General features: G+C 37.3%; 1 protein-coding gene across 6 annotated transcripts in view; it reads left to right on the top strand.

The window, feature by feature from the left end:
* Window positions 1-25,672, top strand: part of LOC127432445 (PH and SEC7 domain-containing protein 3-like) — a 180,608-nt gene that overhangs the window by 43,307 nt on the left and 111,629 nt on the right. For 2 of the 6 annotated variants that reach the window (XM_051683533.1, XM_051683532.1), the window contains exon 1: window positions 16,635-16,813. The exons of 3 other annotated variants lie outside the window; for them this stretch is intronic. In XM_051683533.1, coding sequence (XP_051539493.1) covers window positions 16,806-16,813 — 8 coding nt within the window. In that variant the 5' untranslated portion in view covers window positions 16,635-16,805. One more of the 6 variants, XM_051683535.1, reaches the window with a different exon arrangement.

Genomic DNA, 25,672 nt, shown 5'->3' with positions numbered 1-25,672 from the left:
TCATATATATATATACAATCATGGGAAAAAGAAAGTACACCCTCCTTGAATTCTATGGTTTTACGTATCAGGACATAATAAAAATCATCTGGTCCTTAGCAGGTCTTATAATTAGGTAAATGTAACCTCAGTTAAACAACAACACATGACATATTACACCGTGTCATGATTTATTTCACAAAAATAAAGCCAAAATGGAGAATCCATGTGTGAAAAACTAAGTACACCCTTACTGCTTCCATAGGAATTAAGAGGCTAAGTAGTAGCCAGGTGCTGCTAATCAAATGCCCTTGATTAATTGATCATCAGAAAGTGTGACCACCTCTATGAAAGCTGAAGTTTTAGCAGTTTGCTGGTCTGGAGCATTCAGGTGTGTGTTAACACAATGCCAAAGAGGAAAGACATCAGCAATGATCTTAGAGAAGCAATTGTTGCTGCCCATCAATCTGGGAAGGGTTATAAGGCCATTTCCAAACAATTTAAAGTCCATCATTCTACAGTGAGAAAGATTATTTACAGGTGGAAAACATTCAAGACAGTTGCCAGTCTTCCCAAGAGTGGACGTCCCAGCAAATTCACCCCAAGGTCAGACCGTGCAATGCTCAGAGAAATTGCAAAAAACCCAGGAGTTACATCTCAGACTCTGCAGGTCTCAGTTAGCATGTTAAATGTTAAAGTTCATGACAGTACAATTAGAAAAAGACTGAACAAGTATGGTTTGTTTGGAAGGGTTGCCAGGAGAAAGCCTCTCTAAAAAGAACATGGCAGCACGGCTTAGGTTTGCAAAGTTGCATCTGAACAAACCACAAGACTTCTGGAACAATGTCCTTTGGACAGATGACACCAAAGTGGAGATGTTTGGCCATAATGCACAGCGCCACGTTTGGCAAAAACCAAACACAGCATATCAGCACAAACACCTCATACCAACTGTCAAGCACGGTGGTGGAGGGGTGATGATTTGGGCTCGTTTTGCAGCCACAAGACCTGGGCACCTTGCAGTTATCGAGTCGACTATGAACTCTTCTGTATACCAAAGTATTCTAGAGTCAAATGTGAGGCCATCTGTCTGACAGCTAAAGCTTGGCCGAAATTTGGTCATGCAACAGGACAATGATCCCAAGCACACCAGCAAATCTACAACAGAATGACTGAAAAAGAAAAGAATCAAGGTGTTGCAATGGCCCAGTCAAAGTCCAGACCTCAACCCGATTGAAATGCTGTGGCAGGACGTTAAGAGAGCTGTGCATAAACAAATGCCTGCAAACCTCAATGAACTGAAGCAACGTTGTAAAGAAGAGTGGGCCAAAATTCCTCCACAACAATGTGAGAGACTGATAAAGTCATACAGAAAATGATTACTTGAAGTTATGCTGCTAAAGGTGGTTCTACAAGCTATTGAATCATAAGGTGTACTTCCTTTTTCACACATGGCTTCTCCATTTTGGCTTTATTTTTGTTAAATAAATCATGACACGGTGTAATATGTCATGTGTTGTTGTTCTTAATTTTAAGACCTGCTAAGGACCAGATGATGTTTACTATGTCCTGATACGTAAAACCATAGAATTCAAGGAGGGTGTACTTTCTTTTTCCCATGACGGTTTTTATATATATATATATATATATATATATATATATATACATATGTTGACAACATTTTAACAAAGTGATTTTATAAAATAATACCAGGCTATTATTATTATCATAAAAATAATTTTGCAACATTCAAATGGAGGCTAAAGAGTAGACAAGCACAGAAGAGATACTTCTTGTTCAAGAGGACACTATCCTTGCAAATCATTCCCAGATGACTGACAGAGAAGAAATACTGAGAACTCGTCATATGTGCTTGTTCCACAAGACGTGCGTGAGCGCCAATAAACCTCTGAACACATGGCGAATCAGACACTTGCATTGATAGCTATTCTTTCGTCTGTTCATCAAAATATAATCAAGTGTGCTTCTTCAAATGTACATCTTTGTGTCTAACATCATTTCTTCTTATTTGTCACTCCGAGACATCTTACAGGTCGCCCGCCACAGTGGCGGGTAGATGAGCAAAATGACCCGCTATTGCGCATGAAAAACATGTATTTGGCAGGTGCTAATTTTATACCCTGACTACCACATATTATAGTTTTATTATGTTGACTTGACAAAGTCAATATACTGATATTGATCGAACTTGGGTTTTTATCGAAACCCTTAACCCAAGACCAAAATGCTCAGTAACACAAGTACTAGCTCCCATGCACAGTGCTCATGGTGTAAATTTCAGTTCACGCGTCCTGTCCGCATGCGGCCCATTATGTCCACATCTATATGCATCGTGTGCGCATGTGCCTGCCATTGACTGTCCTGAAGAGTATCAGTACTTGCGCATGCATCAAATGCATCTGTAGGAGGTCGCAGTCAACAGAGTAAACATTGAAAGGCTAAGCGCTTGTCTCGCAGACTACGCAAGACACTCACTTGTCGCCACCTACTGGTGTAAATATGTAATGTCATAGGAATGAATGAAAATCTCCATCACTAGATCTCTGCACTGCTCTCATTGCTATGGTTTGGAACACCACGAACACAAGTGAAGTGATACAGTAACGTGTCCTTTTTCAACATTTATGGAATGCCTCTCGTCCAATCAGATTCGAGAACCAGAAAAAAAAAAAAACTATAACTAATAACAAGCCTCTAATCTATCTTTAGTTGGATTTAAAGCTGAAGTATGTTAGTTCTGCACCACCAAACGGAACTTTGTTTTCAAAACAGCTTTCTGAATACGCCCGTCTGCTGTTGGTCAAACAAAGGGTATAAATGGGTCGCTCAAAACAAACAGAGAAAGTGCCACAGAAAGACTGAACCTTTGAATGGCTTACTTATAGTTGTCTCTGCATATTAAGCTGAGATAGAGGAAAGTTTTTTAACAAAGAAAAAGTTACATACTTCAGCTTTAAGTATTTAAACTACATAATCAATATATATTAAGACTTTTTAAAGCTGTTTTAAAACTTCTAGGCAATGCTTTGTCAGGTCAACATTTTGTTTGGCTTCACAAACTTTCTTTATCTAGTTTTCTAATGATGTTATCATTATTATAAGGAACTTCATCCATCATTAATGTTATATTGTCAAGCTCAGTGCCCCCTCCATCATATGCAGTTATTCATAGTCTTTACACTCTGCAGTATTTCATACAGTATTTCAGTGCCATCACTAAATGCACTGAAGTAAAATTCAGTGTCAGTGAGTATTTATGCTCTGTTTTCTTACATTTTATGTAACTCCTTGTCTCATATAAACAGTGCAAACCGTTGACATTACTAACACAGCACTGGCCCAGTAAATGACATTACTAAAAATGAAATTACTAACACAGCACTGGCCCAGTAAGGTGAGTTGTGATTTTGTCAGCTGGCCTGAATCTCTCTCACACTGACCCTGGGCCATCAGCCCGTCCTGCACTGGATTATTATGGATGTTCGTGATAGCTAAGCGTGATTGTCAGTACTGCTGATGAAAGCAGTGATCCGTGTGCTGTTTACTTCCACACAATCACACACTTGGAGGTAAACAGTGTGTGTGGCAGGTGCAGGTGTCACGTGACGGGCGTCTCTCTGCTGGTCGAGAGGAAGTGTGTTTGTGCCAGTGCTGGAGGAGTGAGTCAGCACCGGCGGCCGATGCCAGGCGTCTGTCTGCCAGCTGTCCCGCACACTCCCTGTCACATTTAAAGATACACTCAGCAATATTTTTTCTCATTAAAAAATGTAGTTAAATTAGAACTGAATTATATTGCATTGTTTAAAAAATATGTTTGAAATGATGCATACTGACACTCCAGTCATAACAGTCTTCTGATGTACGTTGTTTTATTTTACATGGAGCGGGGCGCCTTGTGGAAGCCGCCATGTTGAGATCACATGACTAGCCGCTAATCATGACTGACTGTAAATAGTGCATTACTTAAAGAAATAGTTCACACATTAATGACAATTCTGCCATTTTAAAAAAAAAATTATTTTTTTTTCTCCCAATTTGGAATGCCCAATTCCCAACGTGCTTTTAAGTCCTCGTGGTGGCGTAGTGATTCGCCTCAGTCCGGGTGGCGGAGGACGAATCCCAGTTGCCTCCGCGTCTGAGAACGTCAACCTGCACATCTTATCACGTGGCTTGTTGAGTGCGTTGCCATAGCGTTTGTGGAGGCTTCACGCCATCCACCGTGGCAACCACGCTCAACTCACCACGCGTCCCACTGAGATTGAGCCACATTATAGCAACCACGAGGAGGTTACCCCATGTGACTCTACCCTCCCTAGCAACCGGGCCAATTTGGTTGCTTAGGAGACCTGGCTGGAGTCACTCAGCATGCCCTGGGATTTGAACTAGCGAGCTAGTGAACTCCAGGGGTAACTCCAGCGTATTTTACCACTGAGCTACCCAGGCCCCCAATTCTGCCATTATTTACTCTACCTCAAACCTGTATTACTTTCTTTCTTGCAGTATGTGGAACACTAAAGGATTTATTTGACTGTTAATGAATATCCCAGTCCAGCTTCTCAATACACAGGCACTGGACTCACTTTAAAGCTGAAAAAGAACCCGAAAGGAGCATAATAGTAGCCCATGGGGCTCGTATGTCATTTTCCAAATCTTCTGAAGGCATACAGTAGTTTATTATTTTTATTTTGTTTTGTGAAAATTCTGTTATCGGTGTCCAAGAGCACTTTGAAAGAAGCTTGTTCACAGTGCCTAACATCTTCAATTGAGAACTTGCATTGTTTAGCGTTGAAAACCACTGTGCCACTGGGAACAGGCTTCTCTCATAGCTCTTATAAATGCACATTGGGCTGCAACATTGCCTTCATTTTGGGTTGTTTCTCACCAAAACCTGTCATATGTCTTCAGAAGACTTGGAAAACTGACTGCCATTGTATTGAAAAGGCGGACTGGGATATCCAAATGAAAATGATCGCTTTGCCTAAAAAAGAATTTAGAACTACATGAGAGTGAGCGAATTCTGACAAAATTTCATTTTTGGGTAAACTACCAGTATTCTTTCATTAAAAATAAAATATGTCGGCCTTTAAACCCTCTTAACTCTGGCATCGTTTACTCCTATTGTAAGAAAAAAATTATGGACAAGAGTAGAGTTTTTTGTTTTGTTTTAATCAATGTTATGCAACAAATGCTGTCAGTTGTGCTTGTATTGAACCCACATTCTCTTCAACAAACTGTATTACTAAATACAAATACAACCAGCTTGTACCTAAATATTAACACATAAAGGAGTTTGTGATATTCTAGATAGAGAGAGAACTGAACGTGTGCTGAAAAATGCTGTGATAAGAGTGTTTATATTCATGAGACTGAATTGATCAGAACACACCATGATCATGTGACCAGTGTGTGTGTGTGTGTGTGTGTGTGTGTGTGTGTATGTGTGCACATTTCACTGGTATGCCCTTCTGCTCAAGGACGAGCACTTTACATCAGATGATGAAACACCAGCACAGACACAACGGCCTCAGATATCTGCACACATTCTTCTGAAAGCTGTGTTATTATCAGTAATAAAAGCTCAAACGAAGACGAAAGGAAAACACATTCATTAACTGAAAACTATAAACTAACATAATTGGAGAAACAGAAACTAAACTAAAATGCATGTTCATTCTTTAAATAATAATAAAAATTATTATTATTATTATTTTTTGATACATTAATAAACTAAAATTTGGGACCCTGGCATGAAAATGAATTAATCTAATGAAAATTAGATCTGAGAAAATGTAACCTGAGAAACTGAAGACAATTAAAGATATTTATAACACTTAAAAATAAGGTTATATTTTTTAACATTGCTAAATGCATTAACTATCATGAATGTACATTTTTAAAAATACAATTGTTCATTGTAAGTTCATAAATGAACATATACTAAACAGTAAAAATTCATTAAAAATTTGTTTTTTTTTTTAATCACCCAGTTTGGAATGCCCAATTCCCAGTGTGCTTTTTAAGTCCTCGTGGTGGCATAGTGATTCGCCTCAATCCGGGTGGCGGAGGACAAATCCCAGTTGCCTCCGCGTCTGAGACCATCAACCCGCACATCTTATCATGTGGCTTGTTGAGCGCAATGCCACAGAGACATAGCGTGTGTGGAGGCTTCACGCTATTCTCCGCAGCGTCCACACTCAACTCACCACGCGACCCACCAAGAGCGAGAACCACATTATAGCGACCACGAGGAGGTCACCCCATGTGACTACCCTCTGTAAGGTCCACCCACTGGTCCAAGGACGGCAGCCAATGGCGCGGTAGAAGGGTGATCTGCGTGTTACTGTTTTTCCTTTTACGCAACACTACAAGATTAAATTAAATACATTTGCTTATATGTATTACTTTATTTCATCTGACTCCAATAATGAAAAAAGGTTTAAATGATATTTGTTAATCATTAAATGTAGGTGAATGTTTGATTATTCTATTTAACACTTTACTTTACATTCTACACTCGTTCATCCGGATTCCTACAACACTTTGAGTCTCGCACTGGCCGGGTATACGATCTCATAATCACAAATTCGTCAGTCTTGGTCATTAGACAGAGGCGAGTGACTAATATCCTAGATGGCCGTACTCCACTTTGCTCATTCTAGAATATATTATCTAGTTCCCATAGATCTGAACACACTTAATTAAGGTAAGACTATATCTAACCAGAGGTCATGACCATTACCATAGAACTAAGCTGACCAACTTAACTTCTTCTAATGGTAACGTTGTATAATCATGCCATGGTTTCCCACGTTCACTTAGTTCAAATAATATTACAATAATCAGAGGTTGAGGCTCACTCCCATTTAGATTGGTCTGACAACACCTTGTTGTTCAAATGGAAAAACCCATTATTAGCCTCTACAGTCTAAATATACATGACTAATGCTAATGTGTTAGTCGGAGCTCTAAAACATCAGTCGGTGTGCCGACGATTTGTGGTGTTATGGACTTAACGTAATCTACTAGAGTTAATAACACAAGGTCAATTAGAATAATTTTAAACATAACAATTTATTAACCAGGTAACAAAACAATAATTCAAAATCCAATTCAAAGAATAAAATCATTAGCCAATCACATTCAATATCAACAATTCAGAGATCAAGGAATTTAAGAATATTTACCTGGCAATGAAAACTACGCACAGCGATCGTGCGGGAGATCTGTCTACAGATTCCCCGAGCTTCTTGCCAACTTTCCTTAAATACCCAGACAGAATAAACATTGTGTACCAAATGGTATTATCCTTTGAACAATGAGAATTTGGGGGTGAATGGGTTCTTGACTTCCTGGGGTTTAACCTTGTTAACATACAGGAGATCATTTCAATTGTAGGTCAAGGAGGGGATAGACCTCCAGAATTATGCAGTATTTGGCAAAGACCTTATAACTTTGTCACCATTAGTTTTATCAACATGGGAAAGAGACCATTATACCAGTCGCACAGAGACCTCTTAAATGATATCAAACACATACAGTTGCATTCTTTGTTTTCATGGTATTTGTTATATTTTACATATAAATCTTGTGTCTTTGGGTTGGTCCAGAGCTGTTGAAGGGGAGAAGGGGGAGAGAGAAGAGGGGGCAGCAAGGTGATTTGCTATTTATCACACTGTGGTGATATTCAGGTGAAGATTTCAGCTTTGTAAAACAATGCAAAAGTGATTTGCAATTTATCACACGTGGTGATATTCAGGTGTAGATTTCAGCTTTTGTGAGAGAGTTCTATGACTTTGATTCTCACAGACTTCTTTGACTTTTACTGGAAATGGTGCCTTTTGAGTGTAGACATCCCGGTGCCAGCCTTACACCTCCCTAGCAACTGGGCCAATTTGGTTGCTTAGGAGACCTGGATGGAGTCACTCAGCATGCCCTGGGATTTGAACTAGCGAACTCCAGGGGTGGTAGCCAGCTTCTTACCACTGAGCTACCCAGGCCCCCTTCCTCTGCCCATGTTTTCTATGCATGTTCATGTGAGCGGCTCTGTCATGCATCCACATGCTGAACGCATGCTGTTTTTATATGGAGCTAAAAATTTTGGTCCCTATGACTCACTTTGCATGGACAAAAACACCTCATTCATCCATCAAAATATCTTTGTTTGTATTCCGCAGAAGAAAGAAAGTCATACGAGTTTGAGACGGCATGAGGGTGAGTAAATGATGAGAGAATTATCATTTTTGGGTGAACTATCCCTTTAACTAACAAGATTAATAAATGCTGTTCAAGTATTGTTCATTGTTAGTTCATGTAAACAAATATAGTTAACTAATTTTAATGAATACGTCCTAATTGTATGTTACCGACAATGTATTTAATTAACAAGTTAATGCAAATTCTAAAACTAAAATAAAAACTAAATATACTGAAAAACTGAAACTAGATGACACTGAAAAAATTTTAACTAAGTAGTAGAGTGAAAAGTAATGAAGCAAAACTAAATTAAATGGACTAATTGAAAGTAAAATATAAATAAATACTAAATTCAGAACTCTAACAACCCTGTGTGGAGGACGCCTCACTGTGTGATTTACAGGAATACAGCCTCACAAACACTGAGAAGTGTGCTTGTGCTGATGTAGCGGGAGAACAGCTGCTATCAGTTAAAGATCCAGTCTTCTGCTGTCATGCCAGCGTTCTTCAGATGCCTGCAGAGGATCTGAGGTCAATCACAGGGCTGTTGAGATGTGGAGCTGTGGGAGCAGGAATAGAGACATCCCAGGATGTTTGGGAAGGGTGGGAGTGTGCAGGCTTTCACTTCAGGAATGGAGAAAATAACTTGGTTTGTGATGTTCACTTTTGTCACCATTCTGTAGTGTTGATGAAGAACATGAGACCTTTATCTGGAGTTCTTCTGGGTAGAGTTGCACCAGCTGTGAGTAAGGTCTCACTCAAGTTGTGACTTAATTAATTAAGTGACTCAATAAAGTAGCACCACCAGTTTTAAAGGCAAGACTTCGCTTATAGTTCGTAAGCACTCTGTAATGTAATGCATTGTGGCATAATATGATGTTTACCTTTAGTCATCCAATTAGCAGCCTTCAAATTTGTAAACGGACATGTTGAAAAGACGTTTTATCTTGTTTCGGTTGATGTTCAAACCTTTTCTTAACTGTCAGCAGTAATAAATTGCATTTACATTTAAATACTAATACTAAAGTAAATATGTAAATAATTCTTCAAGAACTGTATCTGAAATTAATAAGGGGCAAATACTAATTTCAGTGCGTTTACACTAGTGATCTTTAAAAATTTTACTTTATTTGGTCTATATTCTGTTTTAAAGGATCAGTGGTGAAGTGGATCTGTCTCATTCTTTTGTGCAGTAATTGTTTTTGAGTCTTCTGTTTAATTTCATTAACTCCTTGGCCTTTTATTTCATTATGCTGTCATTATGGAAGAGCGACTTCCTGCTTTAGTATCATGGGAGAGGAAATCACTTCATATTCCCATGATATAGATCCTGCAGCAGGAAATTATCCTCATATTTCAAGATTTCAAGTTGGTGGAACTGGTTCTGAAAACCAGAAATAAGAACCAGAAATTATTTTAGTTTAACCACCTTTTTTTTTTCTGATCGCAGACGTGTTCCACGTTTCATAACGGATGGCTGTTTTTGTTTTCCGTTCTCCAGTTTTTTCACTCATATTGGCTTATGTTCTTACTGGATAATGTGATGTTTTTTTGTGTATATTAAATTTGTAAAAAAACAAAACAAAAAGGACTGTAGTTCCATAGTGCTGATACTTACATTCGAGTGTTTTTGATAGTGCCTCACCTGAGTGTGTAGATGACATGAAGTGTTGGTCCAAGGTTAGTTATGTTGATATCGTCAACTGCTTTGAATTGTTATGACCAGTGACTTTGTTTTTCATTCGTTCTGAATTCATCATTCGTCTTTTTTCGTTCCTGTTCTGAGATTCCACAACCTCCTTTCCCAATGGTAACCGGTTACAATGAAATTAAAGAATGGTTAATAACGTTCTTTTTAAATTGACAGTATGACAGTATCCGTGCCAAGGATGAAATACCAGCTGCAATTTTTCCAGATTTCTCAATAAAAAAACAAGGCACCTGTTTTGGAAAAACAAGCTCAAAATAAGCGACATGCCCTACCCAAAATAAACAATCGAACGAATCCCAGCTGCCTCCGCGTCTGAGACTGCCAACCCGCGCATCTTATCACGTGGCTTGCTGAGCGCGTTGCCATGGAGACATAGCGCGTGTGGAGGCTTCACACCATCCACCGAGGCATCTGCGCTCAACTCACCACACGCCCCACCGAGAACGAACCACATTATTGCGACCAAGAGGAGGTTGCCCCATGTGACTGTACCCTCCCTAGCAACCGGGCCAATTTGGTTGCTTAGGAGACCTGGCTGGAGTCACTCAGCACGCCCTGGGATTCGAACTAGCAAGCTCCAGGGGTGGTAGCCAGCGTCTTTTACCACTGAGCTACACAGGCCCCCCAATAAATGTATTCTTAATATTAAATATATCCCCCAAAATATTTCAGATATTCATTTGGCCACCTAAAATCAATTAATAACCTAAATCTTTCTCTGCATGCATGCACACACTGTGGGGTGCATTTAGACTAAACGTCACCTTTTGCAGCCCAAATGAATTTAAGGATTTTTTTTTAGCATTGGTTTTTAAACTAGCAGTTTCCTTCAGGATCAAAGCTAATATTCTACTAAAAGTGCTTATATTCTACTAAAAAGAGAATTTTTTTTTTTTTTTCGAGCAACAGGAAGTTGAGTAATTCAGAAAATTTGCTGTGATAAAAACGTTGGTCTTTGGATCCAAGAAAAAATGGTTCTTAACCAGTCAGCAGCATTTAAAAATATTGTTTTCGCTCCGGAACAATTGAAAGGGATTTCGTTCGCGATTTTGGTTATGTTCCGCAAAAAAAAAAAAAAAAAAAAAAAAGATTGTTTTTTTTTTGTTCCTTGAACCGTTTTTAGTTCCTGTTTATAACAGCCAACAACTGCACAAGTTGAGCCCGAAATTCATTTTTAATCCAACTAACACTTAAAATGGTTGTTGTCCGTCACGATCGCTTGTTTCAGTAGTTTTCACATGGTATCTTATGGTGATCGCAACCAGAAAACAGGCCAGCGGTAATCAGAGTCATCAAGGCACCGCCCAATGGTTGTTCAGGAAAACGGTGGTTACCATGGCAATGTTAAATTCTTGATTCTGATTGGTTGACTTAAATTTCAAGGTGTGTTGATTAATTTTCAAGCTGTTAATTAACTTTGCAGCTGTGAAGTAGTTTTAAAAAAGAAAGAAAGTAGTTTTACTTGTTCCAATTGACAAGTAGCTGGAAAGCTTAATGTCAAGCCCTGATGTGTCAATTTTACATATTGTGAATGTAAAGCTTGTTGTAGTTCTTGATTGGTCTTGACATTGTTTAGTGCTGTGTTGACTGGTTAAAGCTTCCTGAGGCCACTGTTAGGAGGGAGAGTAAATCCAGCTGCCTGGACACTCCCTTCAGGGCCCCAGAAAAACCAAACATCACTAGTGTGGCCGCTCTGTGGTCACTCTCCATGCAACTGCTGCAGTGTTCAGAGGCACAGGACCTGCGATGAGTGTCTCTTGGCCTGGGACGACTGCAGTTAGCAGTGTCATCACTTTCTATCACTCTCTCTTGAGCATATAATAATCCTCCATCGTTTGAAAGAAATATCTGTATCACAAGAAGCCAAATCAGTGCTGGAGTTAAGCAGCAGCTTTTGTGTTTTTTCCCTTGTGTTTTCATTTAGAGGGAGAGGTGTGGTCACTCTTTCAGTTTATATAGTCGTGCTCTAATATGAATGAAATGTTCTAGTTGCGGTTCCCACATTCCAGGATAAAGTCATTTCTTTTATGCTAAAGCATGACTAAGAGGTGTGAAAGATTGTGTTTTAAATTAAAGCAAACAGACGTCTTTCTCAGTATTTGACTCTCTGTCCAAGCAAACCCTGATTGGAATTAAAAAAAATGTAAAAGCTGGTGAACAAGCAAGTGATCCAATTTGTTTTAGATATATCTTGAAAATTGGAATATATATATATGAAAATACATGTTATTGGTATGCAATGCAGTATATTTCAGTAATGTTTTGTTTAAATGAATATTCTGGGTTTAATTGACAGCATTTGTGGCATAATCACAAAAATGTATTTCAACTCGTCCCTCCACTTCTTTAAAACATTTTTACAAAAAATCTGTGTTCCAGTGAGGCACTTACAATGGAAGACAATGGGGCCAATCTGTAAAGGTTAAAATGCTGTTTCAAAAGTATAGACAAAAGATGTAAACAATATGTGTGTTAACATGTTTTAGTGTGATTAAAAAAAACGTACTTACCTTTAAAGTTATATCTTATTTTACAACTTTGTTGCCATGACGACATAATGCAGTAAACCCTGTAATCCGGGTAAACTACAGTATAAGCAACTTTAAACAGCTCAAATTATTCACAAGTTTTAACAGAAGAATTAAATAATAAAATTATAAGCTTCACATTTCTGCCTTTAAATCATGGGTGATGGTAGGGGTGGGCTACCGGGGCTTAAGCCACGAATGTTTTCAGTAAAGCCCTGAATGTTTTTTATCATAATAGTGATGTCAAAAGTACCAGTGCTTCGTAACAAGTTGATACTAAATACGTTTTTTAATATCAAGAAATATATTATATATTATACACAATGTGCGTTGAACTATGGAAAGGCAAAAGGGACAATACTTTGTTTTTTTTCTAAATTACGCTTTAAAGTACTTGACTTTATAATGCATTGTCCACTGATGTGTTTGGCTTCTCACAAGAATGCACAGGAATAAAAACACACAGTAATCACCCACAAGAACTACATAAAATCCAATAAGAAAACACATTGCATATCATTATGGTCCCAGAATCTCATTCAGTGATCTCAAATTATCACAGTTACATAACCACATAAAAAGGAACAAAACTACCATTACACTCCTCCATTAAAAAATCTGATGGCCATGGGTACAAACACATTTTTATAAACCTTTCAAAAATGTTGGAACCATATATTGCCTTCCGAACGGGAGCATTACAAATTCAGAATGCAATACTGAACAAAGCACGCAGTTTCTGATCTTTCAGCAAATGGCTGAGTCATAAGTTAGTAGGACCTTTTTAGTTTTGGTTTCAGTAACATTTAAAGATTTACTATATAATTGACACCTCATAAATGTATCATTCAAACTTGGTTTATAAAGTGAATTATAATCTGATATTTCATCAAAGGACGGCCCCATACATATTCACAAAGGTCTGGGCTAATTCCAGAATATTCACAGACCCTAGAACCGCCTCTAGTTTAAACCCTTCAAAAATCAGCCCCATTCACTTCCATTCTAAGTGACTCACTGTAACCTCAAATTTAGTTTTTTCAAAGAAAAGGAGAGACATGTTGAAAATACTCAATCAACATTATGCCACAAATGCTGTCGATTGAGCTTAAAGGTGCTGTAAGCTATTTTAGCATTCAGGGCCCGTATTCACAAAGATTTTTACCTTACCACTAGGAGTTCGCCAAAGAGTTCCTTGCTAAGAGTTTTTGTGTGAAACATATTCACAAAACTGCTAAGAGCAAGTTTTACTAAGGAAATCTTAAGATAAGAGTAAGACGGAGTTGACCTCATTGCTATGGATGATGTCACATTTTATGAGCACGCTCTTTTAAATCTCCCAAAGTGATTGGTGGACAGGGAAGCGCTACTTATCAGCAAATTCTTCATAGACAGATAGTGGGATATATATAACAAATAGACTATAATAAATAGATAGATAGATAGATGGCTGTGAATGGCGCCTTTTTTTCTCTGCAGTGAGCACGCATCCACGAGAAAACATACACTATGAATTATCGAACGATGTGCGGTCGGAAAAGGGTATACTATATAGTTTGATAGATTAATTAGCCACGCCCCCTCATGCCAAAAACCCGCCCACCAAAGATAATTTTGAGACCAAAACCGAGCAAAAGAGCAGCATTGTTTGTTCCTGTGGCTGTCAAATTCAACAGTGGCACAATAGCACCCTCAACTGACAAACATTATAAATCATAGCCTCAATGATCCGCTTCAAATACAACACTATGAGAACGAGCAGAATGATTGACAGGTGAAAAGTGTCAATGTTCGCGTTTCGCAGACACATTTTTGTTTGTTGTTTACAAAGTCTACAGCTGTCACAGAGACCAGTGAGGTATCTCAGGACACTTATTTCATTAATATCTTAAAGGGGTAGTTCACTCAAAAATGAAAATTCTCTCATCATTCACTTACCCTGATGTCATCCCAGATGTGTATGACTTTCTTTCTTCAGCAGAACACAAATGAAGATTTTTAGAAGAAGATAGAGCTCTGTCAGGTCCTTATAATGCAAGTAAATGTGTACCAGCACTTTGTAATAAAAGTAATCCACACAACTCCAGTTGATCAATGAATGTCTTCTGAAGTGAATTGATACATATATGTAAAAAATAAATCGATCATTAAAACGTTTTTAACTTTTAAAAAGTGCTTCCTGCCAGCAGTTGACGCGTCGCGTAGCTCTCACGTGACGTAAGCACATCGGCGAGTTCACGTGAAAATTCGGAAGTGGCGCTTATTAACAACAGAAGAATGAACGTCACTCGAGAGTTCGGCCATTTTAAACAGCATCAGATCCATGGACAGAAGCGCTGATTTAAAGTAAAAAATGTTTTAATTATCTACTTGTTTCTTACATAAACCTATCGATTCGCTTCAGAAGACATTAATTAATTGGCTGGAGTCGTGTGGATTACTTTTATGCTGCCTGAATTTGACTTTTGGACCGACAAAGTGCTGGCACCCATTTACTTGCATTATAAGGACCTGACAGAGCTCTATCTTCTTCTAAAAAATCTTAATTTGTGTTTGCTGAAGAAAGAAAGTCATACACATCTGGGATGACATTAGGGTAAGTGAATGATGAGAGAATTTTCATTTTTGGGTGAACTGTTCCTTTAAGGGAGTAGGAAATTTTTTTGCATACTTTTCCATGAAAAAAATCGCTTAAGGCTAGGGCTGTCTATTTAACGCGTTAATTCAGTGCGATTAATTATATAAAAAATAATGCGTAAAAAAACAAAAAACACAAGTAATCATGTCCCCGGACCGTGATAAGGAATTTTCCTTCCATCTGAGCAATTCAAGCTTGAAGTATCACCTGTTTTCTCCAGGGGGCAGTAAGTGAAACTTCAGCTGTTTGGGCAATGCGGTTATACAGAGAACAAACCACACTCTCCCACAGCAGAATCTCAAGACATGTTTTTCTAAGCTTCAAACTATGTTTAACTTGACACAGCGACCTAAACAGGTATGTTTATGACACGACGCAAACGAGACGCTCCAAAAGCATCTGAAGCAGGTGTGCATTGATGCATCCTTAGAAAAGCCCTCATAATAAATATATCTCAGACTGATTGACTAATTCAATTGCAAAATGGATTTTGTGAACTGTAGGCCAATGATAGGTAGATGACATAAGTTCAATAATATGGAAATAAACAATATATTGGATTCTAAAGCCACTTTTTGAATTGTCTTTGGTAACACTTTACAATAAGGTTCTATTCGTTAATATTAGTTAATGCATTAGGTATCATGAACAAACAGTTAATATATTGTTTACAGAATTTATTAATCTTTGTTAATATCAGTTAATAAAAATACAGTTGTTGATTATAAGTTCATGTTAGTTCATAATGCATTTACTAATGTTAACAAACACAACTTTTGATTTGAGAAATTGTATTAGTATATGTTGAAATTAACATTAACTAAGATTAATAAAAGCTGTAAAAGTATTGTTTATTGCTATTTCATGTAAACTAATGTTTTTATTAATGTTAACAAATGGAACCTTATTGTAAAGTGTTACCCTCTTTTTTTAATGCTTTACTCGTGTGCCACAATTATGTAATGCATTTTAATTATCTATGTTATTATTTTTTATAATATATATTTTATTTATAATGATTTAAATATAACTATTTAAAAGTATTTAATCATTATTTATTGAATTATTGTTATATGAGGGGCTTTGGCAATCAATTGCGATTAATTCGATTAATTAATCGGCACACCATGTAATTAATTAGATTAAAAAACGTAATCGATTGACAGCCCTACTTACAGCACCTTTAACTTGTATCGAACCTGGAATATTCCTTTAAATTGTGCTGGTTTACAGTATGTGGTTGTCCTCTTTGACTTATACCAACACGTGTGCCCAGTATTAGATTTCATACAATGAAAGTGAATGGTGACTGAGGCTAACATTCTGCCAAACATCTCCTTTTGTGTCACCCGTGTATTCCACGCATACTACGCACTGCATTCTAGTGTGTAGTATGACTGCACTGACTGTGAGCACACCCACAGTTTTCACTGTGCTCGTCGGAGCCGGAGTTTTCTTTCTAGTTGTTTTGTGAGAGAACAGAGTTTAAAGAGGATGTTCCCGCTCTTCTTGTCCCTCCTCTGCACTGAGAGCAGCAGGGCATTGTGTGGAATGCGTGAGTTTTTCGGCCAAAGCATGAGCGGACATTTAGCTGGACTTACTTAAGAACTTTAAACAGCGTGTCAGTTTCTTGTGTTTTAAATTAAACTGTGCGTTTGAACGGGACAAACCGTCGGGATGTTTGTGAAAGCGCTGTGTGAGAGTTGGAGGTTTGAACTCTGGACGTGAACGTGAAATGTGCAGGTAAACAATGACACTTTTGAAAGTTGGATAACGGCTCACTGCTCGCGTTTGACGCGACGCGACATTAGAACGCAACGCTCCGGTTATTATGAAAATTGTACTCGCGCGAAACACTTATGACTGGATCAGTGTTGCTGAATGCGTTGCGTTCGCGTGTGTCGCGTCGTTCGCTGTGGAGATGATGAGGAAAGAGTGAAAATGTTTAGTGACTTTAGTACTTAAGTAAATCGCCGTGTATCTTTTCAATAGTTGGACAACTGCACGTCAAATTACTGCAGTATTTATGGCTCAGGTGAGGTGAGGAATGCACCATATTGTTTTCATTTCACTCTCTACACCAAGTATGATGAAGTACGTTTATTGTTCCCGTTTATCGGAGGTTCAGTTGTCTTTATACATAGGGAAGTCATTCAGACCCGACAGTCAACTAGTGAAGTCAAGTCATTTTTATTTGTATAGCGCTTTTCACAACACACATCGTTTCAAAGCAGCTGTACAAGTTAACAGAAAATGAAACTGTAATATCTATAATGGTTTAGAGTCATCATTGTGTAGTTTGATTAAATATGATTGTAAATTGTGTATAAAAATTAAATAATAATTGTATTTATAACCCCAGTGAACAAGCTGAAAGCGACTGTGGCAAGGAACACAAAACTCCATAAGATGATGGTTAATGGAGAAAAATAACATTGGAGAAACCAGACTCACTGTAGGAGCCAGTTCCCCTCTGACTAACATCATGAATATAATGCCAATATTAGTCATTTATGTGCAGCGCAAATCATAGTATAAAATGAGTAAACTAAGTAAGTGTTAAGGTCCAGTGTTTAAAAAAATAAATAAAAAAAATAATTATGAACTGTAAGATTAATGACTAATGTCTTTGAAGTTCATCCTGGATTAACTGCAGAAGTTCACATAGATGCATTGTCCTTTGTTAGTTGGCTGATGAAGGCTTTTGTTGGCAATTAATTGATAGTCTATGTATTCCATTATAAGAGTGTAGTCCATCAATAGACAGAGGTGATGCAGGCAGAGATCAGTGAGGTGCATCGCAGTTCAACCGACAGGTCATTTCGGCGAGGTTCGGTGGAGTCCATCCTAAGTCCAAGGTTCAGGCAGTGGCATATGAAGTATCCGATGTCTTACAGTTGGAGTTGGCATCAGTTCGTCCTCTGAAGTGATGTCTGGCTAGCACCAGCTGTAGTTTGTCATCATCACTCAGCAACACGTGGCAGTGGAGTCTGACACCAAGCAGGAATGGAGCTGGATCTGGCCAGCTCTGGTAACCTCGGGTTATGAATCCTGAGGTTGAGACATGGAAACAAATAGAATAATATTAGCATAGATGCCATTCAATTTTATGCAGATTTATAGATCATGATAGATGTTTCTGGTTCAGGCTGACCTAACTAAAGCAGCCTAATTGTGAGTTGATGGATAAATTATGTGTATGCCTGGCTAAATAGATGAGTCTTTAGTCTAGACTTAAACTGAGTGAGTGTGTCTGCATCCCGAACAGTGTTAGGGAGACTATTCCATAGTTTAGGATACAAATAGGAAAAAGGATTTACCTCCTTTTGTGGATTTTGATATTCTTGGAATTATTAACAAGCCAGAATTTTGTGATCGTAATGAACGTGACAGAATATAGCGTGTCAGAAGGTCAATTAAGTACTGTGGAACTAGACCATTCAAAGCTTTGTAAGTAATTAACATAATTCTTAAATGAATACAAAATTTAACAGGTAGCCAATGTAAGGACGATAAAATTGGGCTAATATGATCATATTTCTTGGTTGTAGTCAGCACTCTGGCAGCTGCATTTTGAACCAATTGATGTTTATTTATTGAACTTGCTGGACATCCTCCCAGTAATGCATTACAATAATCTAGTCTTGAGGTCATGACCGCATGAATTAGTTTTTTGGCATCAGCAACAGAGAGCATGCGTCGTAATTTAGCAATATTTCTGAGGTGGAAGAATGCTGTTCTACAAACACTGGAAATTGGAAGTCGCTTTGGATAAAAGCATCTGCCAAATGAATAAGTTTAAATGTAAATTTGATTTTCAAAGGACAGATTGGTATCAAATATAACACCTAAGTTCTTCGCTGTAGAAGACGATGTAACAGTACATCCATTGAGAGGCAACTTATATTTTAATGGGTTATTTTTATAGGTTTTTGGTCCAATAATTAGTACCTCTGTTTTGTTGGAATTGAGTAGAAGGAAATTTCTGGCCATCCAATCTTTTATTTCATTGATACACTCTGCTAATTTGGAGAATTGTGAATTTTCGTTGGGTTTAGAAGAAATATAAAGTTGGGTATCGTCAGCATAACAGTGGAAACTTATTCCATGATTCCTGATAATATCTCTCAAGGAGAAAAGCAGAGGACCTAAAACTGATCCCTGTGGCACTCCATACTTAACTTTTGTTTGATTTGACAATTACTTGTTTACACATACAAAGTGGTAGCAGTCTGATAAATAGGACCTAAATCATGCTAATGCAACTCCACAAATGCCAACATAATTCTCTAGACTATTCAAGAGAATGTTGTGATGTATTGTTTCGAAGGCAGCACTAAGATCTAAAAGCAGTAGAAGAGAAATGCAGCTGCGATCAGATGATAAGAGCAAGTAATTTGTAACTCTGATAAGTGCAGTCTCTGTACTGTGATGGGGCCGAAATCCTGACTGAAATTGTTCATATATTTCATTTCTCTGTAGAAATGAACATAGTTCGGAGGACACTAAATTTTTTTGTATTTTCGACATAAATGGTAGATTTGAAATCGGTCTGTAACTAGCCAATTCTCTAGGATCAAGCTGTGGCTTCTTAATAAGCGGTTTGATAACTGCCATTTTAAAGTTTCTTGGGACATGTCCTAAGGATAGTGAGGAGTTAATATTAAGAAGAGGTTCTGAGATTACAGGGAATACTTCTTTTAAGAGCTTGGTTGGTATTGGCTCTAACATTCATGTTGTGGCTTTTGATATTTTGATAAGATTTGTTAGCTCTTCATGACCTATGACAGCGAAGGATTGAAGTTGCTTGTGAGGAAAATTATGAGACACTGTTTTCTGAGGTACTGTGACAGATGATTGCTTAATTCATGAAGTCATTACTATTGTGCTGAGATGGAATATCTGGTTCTGTTGAGGCTTTATTCCTAACTAATTTAGCCACAGCACTGAATAAACACCTAGGATTGTTGTGGTTATTTTCTATGAGTTTGCTAAAATATGCTGACCTGGCAGCTTTTAGTGCCTGTCTGTAGCTACAGACACTATCCTTCTAATTTTGTATTCTTCCACTTGTGTTCTGTTTTCCAAGCTGCTGTCTTGAGAGCATGAGTGTGATCATTGTACCATGGTGCGGGGCTTTTTCTTTAATTTTCTTTAATCGAAGGGGGGCGACGCTGTCAAGAGTGCTAGAGAAGACTGTATTTATACTTTCTGTTATTACATCAAGTTCTTCTAGACTTTTTGGCTTACTGAGTATGTGAGATTAATCTGAAAGATTATTAGTGAAGCTGTCTTTAGTGGTTGAAAGAATAGTTCTACCTGAATGATAGCGTGATGTAGATTGAGTGATATTAGCTAATCGCAGCAAACAAGAGACGAGGTAATGATCTGAGATGTCATCGCTCTGCGGTAGAATTTCTATAGTATCAACATCAACTCCATATGACAAGAATTAAATCTAGCGTATGATTATGGCGATGAGTTGGTCCTGTCACATTTTGTCTGACTCCAAGAGAGTTGAGAATATTGATAAATGGTAATCCCAATGTGCCATTTTCATTATCTATGTGAATGTTGAAGTCACCAACAATTAAAGCTCTATCCATAGTAACTACTAGATCTGATAGAAAATGTACAAATTCACCAAGGAAATCAGAATAAGGCCCAGGTGATCTATATACTGTAGCAAGGGCAAAAGAAGACAGAGATTTTTTATTTGTATCTGACGGTATCACATTAAGCATTATTAATTCAAAAGACTTAAACTTATATCCTGTCCTCTAAGTAACACCAAAAACTTCACTGTAAATTGTAGCAACACCTCCTCCTCGACCCTTCAGACGAGGCTCATGTTTATAACAATAACCTGGGGGAGTAGATTCATTTAAACTAATATATTCATCTGGGTTAAGCCAGGTTTCAGTCAAACAGAGCACATCCAAACTATGATCTGTAATAATTTCATTTCAATTAGTGCTTTGGTAGAAAGAGATCTAATGTTTAGTAGCCCTACATTTTCATGAAGTTTATCTTATTTTTTCTTTGTTATTTTCAAGTTTTACCTTAATTAAATTTTTTCTAAATGATTTAGTGAGAGTTTTGTGTTTGGTAGTTTGGGGAACAGACACAGGCTGTGTCTCGTTTGGAAGGCTGTGTCCTCCGGAGGTCACATTTGTTGGCCGCATACGTCATCGAGGCTGTCTCGTTTCAGAAAAGTGAGTAGGACACTTCGAATGCAGCCTCTGAATGCGACCTTCTTTCACGGGAATTTGGAGGATGCATGAGGTGTATCCTTCGTGGGCACTCACAACCCAAAATTCTTTACTTCAACGGAAATGTCTAAATGCCCGTAAATATGATGTTCAAACGCAAGGAATATTAATTCCCAAGTTGAAGTACCTCAGTAGATGGGTGCAGAGTATATAATATGTATAATTATATTAATATATAATTAAAATAAATTATTAGACTAAAAGTACAACTGTAAAATCTATTTTCTTTTCTCTTTACATCATAACTCTCCTAAAATGTACCTCATACATTCCCTTCTAAAGGGACTTTGTTCTCTTCTCACTCAATGCGCTTGCGCTTGTTAAAGAGTGGCGTGTTGTCATAGCAACCATGTTACGTTCCGTTTCCATTTGTCCTACGAAGGCCGTCTCGTTTAAAGGAGGCTTGTTTAAAGGAGGATGCTCAGTATACTGCAGCCTTCAAAGGACGCATCCTACCTAGCACACAGCCTTCGAAATGAGACACAGCTACAGTCTCTATTAGAGCCTGACCGATATGGGATTTTTGAGACCGATACCGATTTTAGAGAGGGAAAATTCACCCGATTACGATATGGTGACCGATATAGCTAATGTTTGGAGCTTGAATGAAAACAGACCTTTTCTATGTGGATTGTGCACTGATTTTGCACTGATATGACTATGCAAAGGTACTCAGAAGGCTGCTTTCTTAAATATTTTTATCAAAGAATATTTGACATTATTATTATACATTGTCAACAAATTCTAGAAATGAACACTGAGAAAACAAAGAATAAATAAAAATACAATAAATAGCTTAATAAACATCAGTACTATTAGTATGTCAATTGCTGACCACTTAAATAAAGAATAAATAAAATAAAATAAAAATCAGTACTGTATGTTTAGTATAAGTCAATTGCTCACCATTAAAATAAAGAATAAATAAAGAATAAAATAAATAGCTTAATTAACATAAGTACTGTATGTTTAGTATGTCAATTGCTGACCATTAAAATAAAGAATAAATAAAAATAAAATAAATAGCTTAATTAACATCAGTACTGTTTAATATCAGTCAACGGCTGACTAAGAATAAATAAAAATAAAATAAATAGCTAAATAAAACGTACGTTACAACTTAGCCTAGTTGTGGCGTAAATGGGCACTAAGTCACAATTTATGCTCTACTAAATATTTGATTGTTGCACCATTAAACTTAAAAGTAGCTATGTGATTAGCTAGTTAGCTGTAAGCTCGTTGCCACAGAGAGTAAAAGATGGACTTTATTTACTTTCCAGCATTGTGTCTCACCAACTAGGTAACAGCGTAGCGTGAAATTAACACTCAACAGACACAATCCACCACCGCACCGTAGTCTGTTGAGCTACAAAAAGATGATGCTCTGATGTTTACCTTTCAATCTACTACATTACTGACTGCACTGACAAACTATAGCTGGCTAACAGCAAACAGATGTGATAAACATGAGTGACATGGTTGTCAGGGACATGGTTAATGTTATATTAGTTATATAAAATGATGGGGTCATTTTTTATTAACTTTCCAGTATGTATTTCACAAACTAGTCAGCAATTTGACAAAAAGAGATTTCCTCAAATCCACACCGTTTAACTCCGCCCTGTCTGCAGAGCCACCATCAGCTCAGAGTCAGCACTGTAAATAATGGAGTCGGAGTGCGCTCTGCTGGACAAACTACGCTATGACACCAATTCTAAAGCATTGTTTTCTGCATTATACATTCTGAAAAAAAGTTTTCATATCGGCGCATATCGGTAAAATATACACCGATACCGATATATCGGAGAAAGGCTAATGTTGGCCGATAATATCTCTATATGATATCTAGGTGATACAGTCTCTATGTGTTGTAGTTTATGTTACCTGTGTGACATCTCAAGGCACCTTGCAGACCTTCGGATTAGCCAGTTTGTCTGCTTCCTGACCTGGGCCCCAGTTAGTCAGATACTATCACTATTAAGACTATGAGCCAAATTACTAGAGAGGAGAGTGGCACCTTCCCTGGAGGGATGGAGTCCTTCTCTCTTTAGCAGGTCTGGTCTACCCCCAAAAACTCTTCCAATTGTCTATAAATCCTATGCTGTTCTCTGGAATTACTATCAGATTCCCTCACAAAATGTTGGTACCATGGTAAAGTGGTGGTATGATCAGATGATATGATAAATGATGCTCTAACATGCTGCAAAGATTAAAATGGTACCATCATTGTTGTGTCCAAAACATGCTTTTACCATAGTACTCTTTTTGTCACAATTGTACGGGGGTCTTTTAGGTTTTTTCAGACAATCTTCTCTTCAGAACCAGTTTAGTATTTAAAAACAGTTTCTCATTTTACAGCCAGTTTACTGAACCTATAGCCTTGAGTAGATTAGAGTGATATAAGATCATTTGTAATGAAAATATTTGTATTACATTATAAAAGAGTGTAAAATAGAAGCATTTTCACTAGTGTACTCAGACTTTTGCATCTCGCTGTACAGTATGTAGCCTATGATTAATCTAGCTAGAGATTGAACTATCATGTAAAGTCCATACATTATTTCTTATAAAAAGACATTATTTCTCTTTTCAAACCTGACAGTGTTTTTATGAGTTATATTTGGCATATTCTCTCATTATAGATGTGTTAAAACTATGGTGGCCATGAAGTGCAAAACAAAACAACAAATCATAAAACACAGCGGCAAATCCGAAAACAAAAGAGCAACTATACCTTTAATATATTGATTAAAAAAATAACAGCTGAATCGGAATATAGTTTTTTAATTATTATTTTTCACTTAAACTTCATTTTTTTTTTAAAGCTTTTTAGGCTAATAATATAATCTGTAATAATAATAATAAAAAAACCTTATTACATTTGAAAGTAAAAAAATAAAAATACAATGAGAATCATTTACACAAGTGGACCAGATTACTGAATAATCCATTATTTTGTAGAGAGGGGGTCAAAATTAAAATTTTCGCCTTTGATTTTGGAGAAAAACTGCAGGTGAAAAAACAGCCGTAGAAAGGTGGCTGCATCATTATTTTATTTTTACACAGAGATTATACACTACTACTAAAATCAAGTGACTTCAGCACCATAAAATGTGAGAAAAAAAACCCCCACTTTTTGTTTTCCTTCTTTTTTCTCAACGCTGAAGTGCCTATAACTCCAGAAGAATTAAATACTGTATATCTTAATATCCTTTTAGATTCTGGTTCAGAACAAACTTTCTTAATTTTTAAGGCCTTAAATGGTTAAATCGCAGCGATATGGGGCTCTCAGTGTGACTTCATATAAATGAATAAGTGACACATGTAGTTCTTTAGGTCAAGGGAGTTCAAGGGTGTGGATTTTAAAAAATGCACATCTACAAGGCTCTGGAAAGCATCATTAGGGGTCAAACACTCTATTGTGTTTGGACTGATATTCTTCTGCTTTTTCTGCCATAAAAGTTTCTAGGTGTCAGAGAAATTTAGCAATTAATGCATGAAGCCACATTGAGAGCCAGTCAAAAGTCATAAAAGGAAAATAAGTTCTGAACCAGAATCTAGAAGGATATTAAGATATTTTAACGCTAAGGATTTTTTCTAGGTTCAGATTTTTACTTGCCCTGCCAAACTTTTCACTGGGCCCAACACAAAAGTGAAAAATAGCTGTTTTTACCATCATGACTCTAAATGTGTATTTAAAAAAAAAAAAAAAAAAAGTTTTTAAGATCGTTTCCCCAAAAATTATATCGCATTTATAGTTTGCAAGATAGCTGTAAATGACTGCTTCATGCCTTATGTCACCCCATATATAAACTTTATATTAATTTATAAATACATTATATAACCTTTTCAGGGAAGAGTTCAGTGGAGCAAATTATAGGTTTTCGGTCACCTATTCACTAGGGTTGCCATGGTGTACTGTGTTACCGGTTTTACTCAATACAAGAGACAACACTGGTGTGAAATATTATACCGGTGGAAACATTATGAATGGAACTTCCAATATCAAAACAATAGCCTTAAATAAAGAATAGTTGCCTAATGAAGAGTTTGCAACCCATGATAAATGAACCTAAATAATTCACTGAAAGCCAGATGTTCTTTATCAACGTATCAAATTACACAGGGAGCAAACTATGTGCACTGACAGAAGACATTTAATGTGCATGGTGGGTAACTGTAAGACATCTCGGATTCAGAATGACACAAGATATGCTGTTAGATACACAGAAGCGCTTGAAGAAATACTTTATTTTATTTTTAAGAACAGATGACAGAAAAGCCGTCTATGTGCATGTCTGATGCACTGTTTGTTCAGAGGCGTGCAGTC

This window comes from Myxocyprinus asiaticus, chromosome 42, assembly GCF_019703515.2.
Source record: "Myxocyprinus asiaticus isolate MX2 ecotype Aquarium Trade chromosome 42, UBuf_Myxa_2, whole genome shotgun sequence".
Taxonomy (NCBI): domain Eukaryota; kingdom Metazoa; phylum Chordata; class Actinopteri; order Cypriniformes; family Catostomidae; genus Myxocyprinus; species Myxocyprinus asiaticus.
The sequence above is the reverse complement of the archived record's forward strand: the minus strand, read 5'-3'. Positions and strand labels throughout refer to the sequence as shown.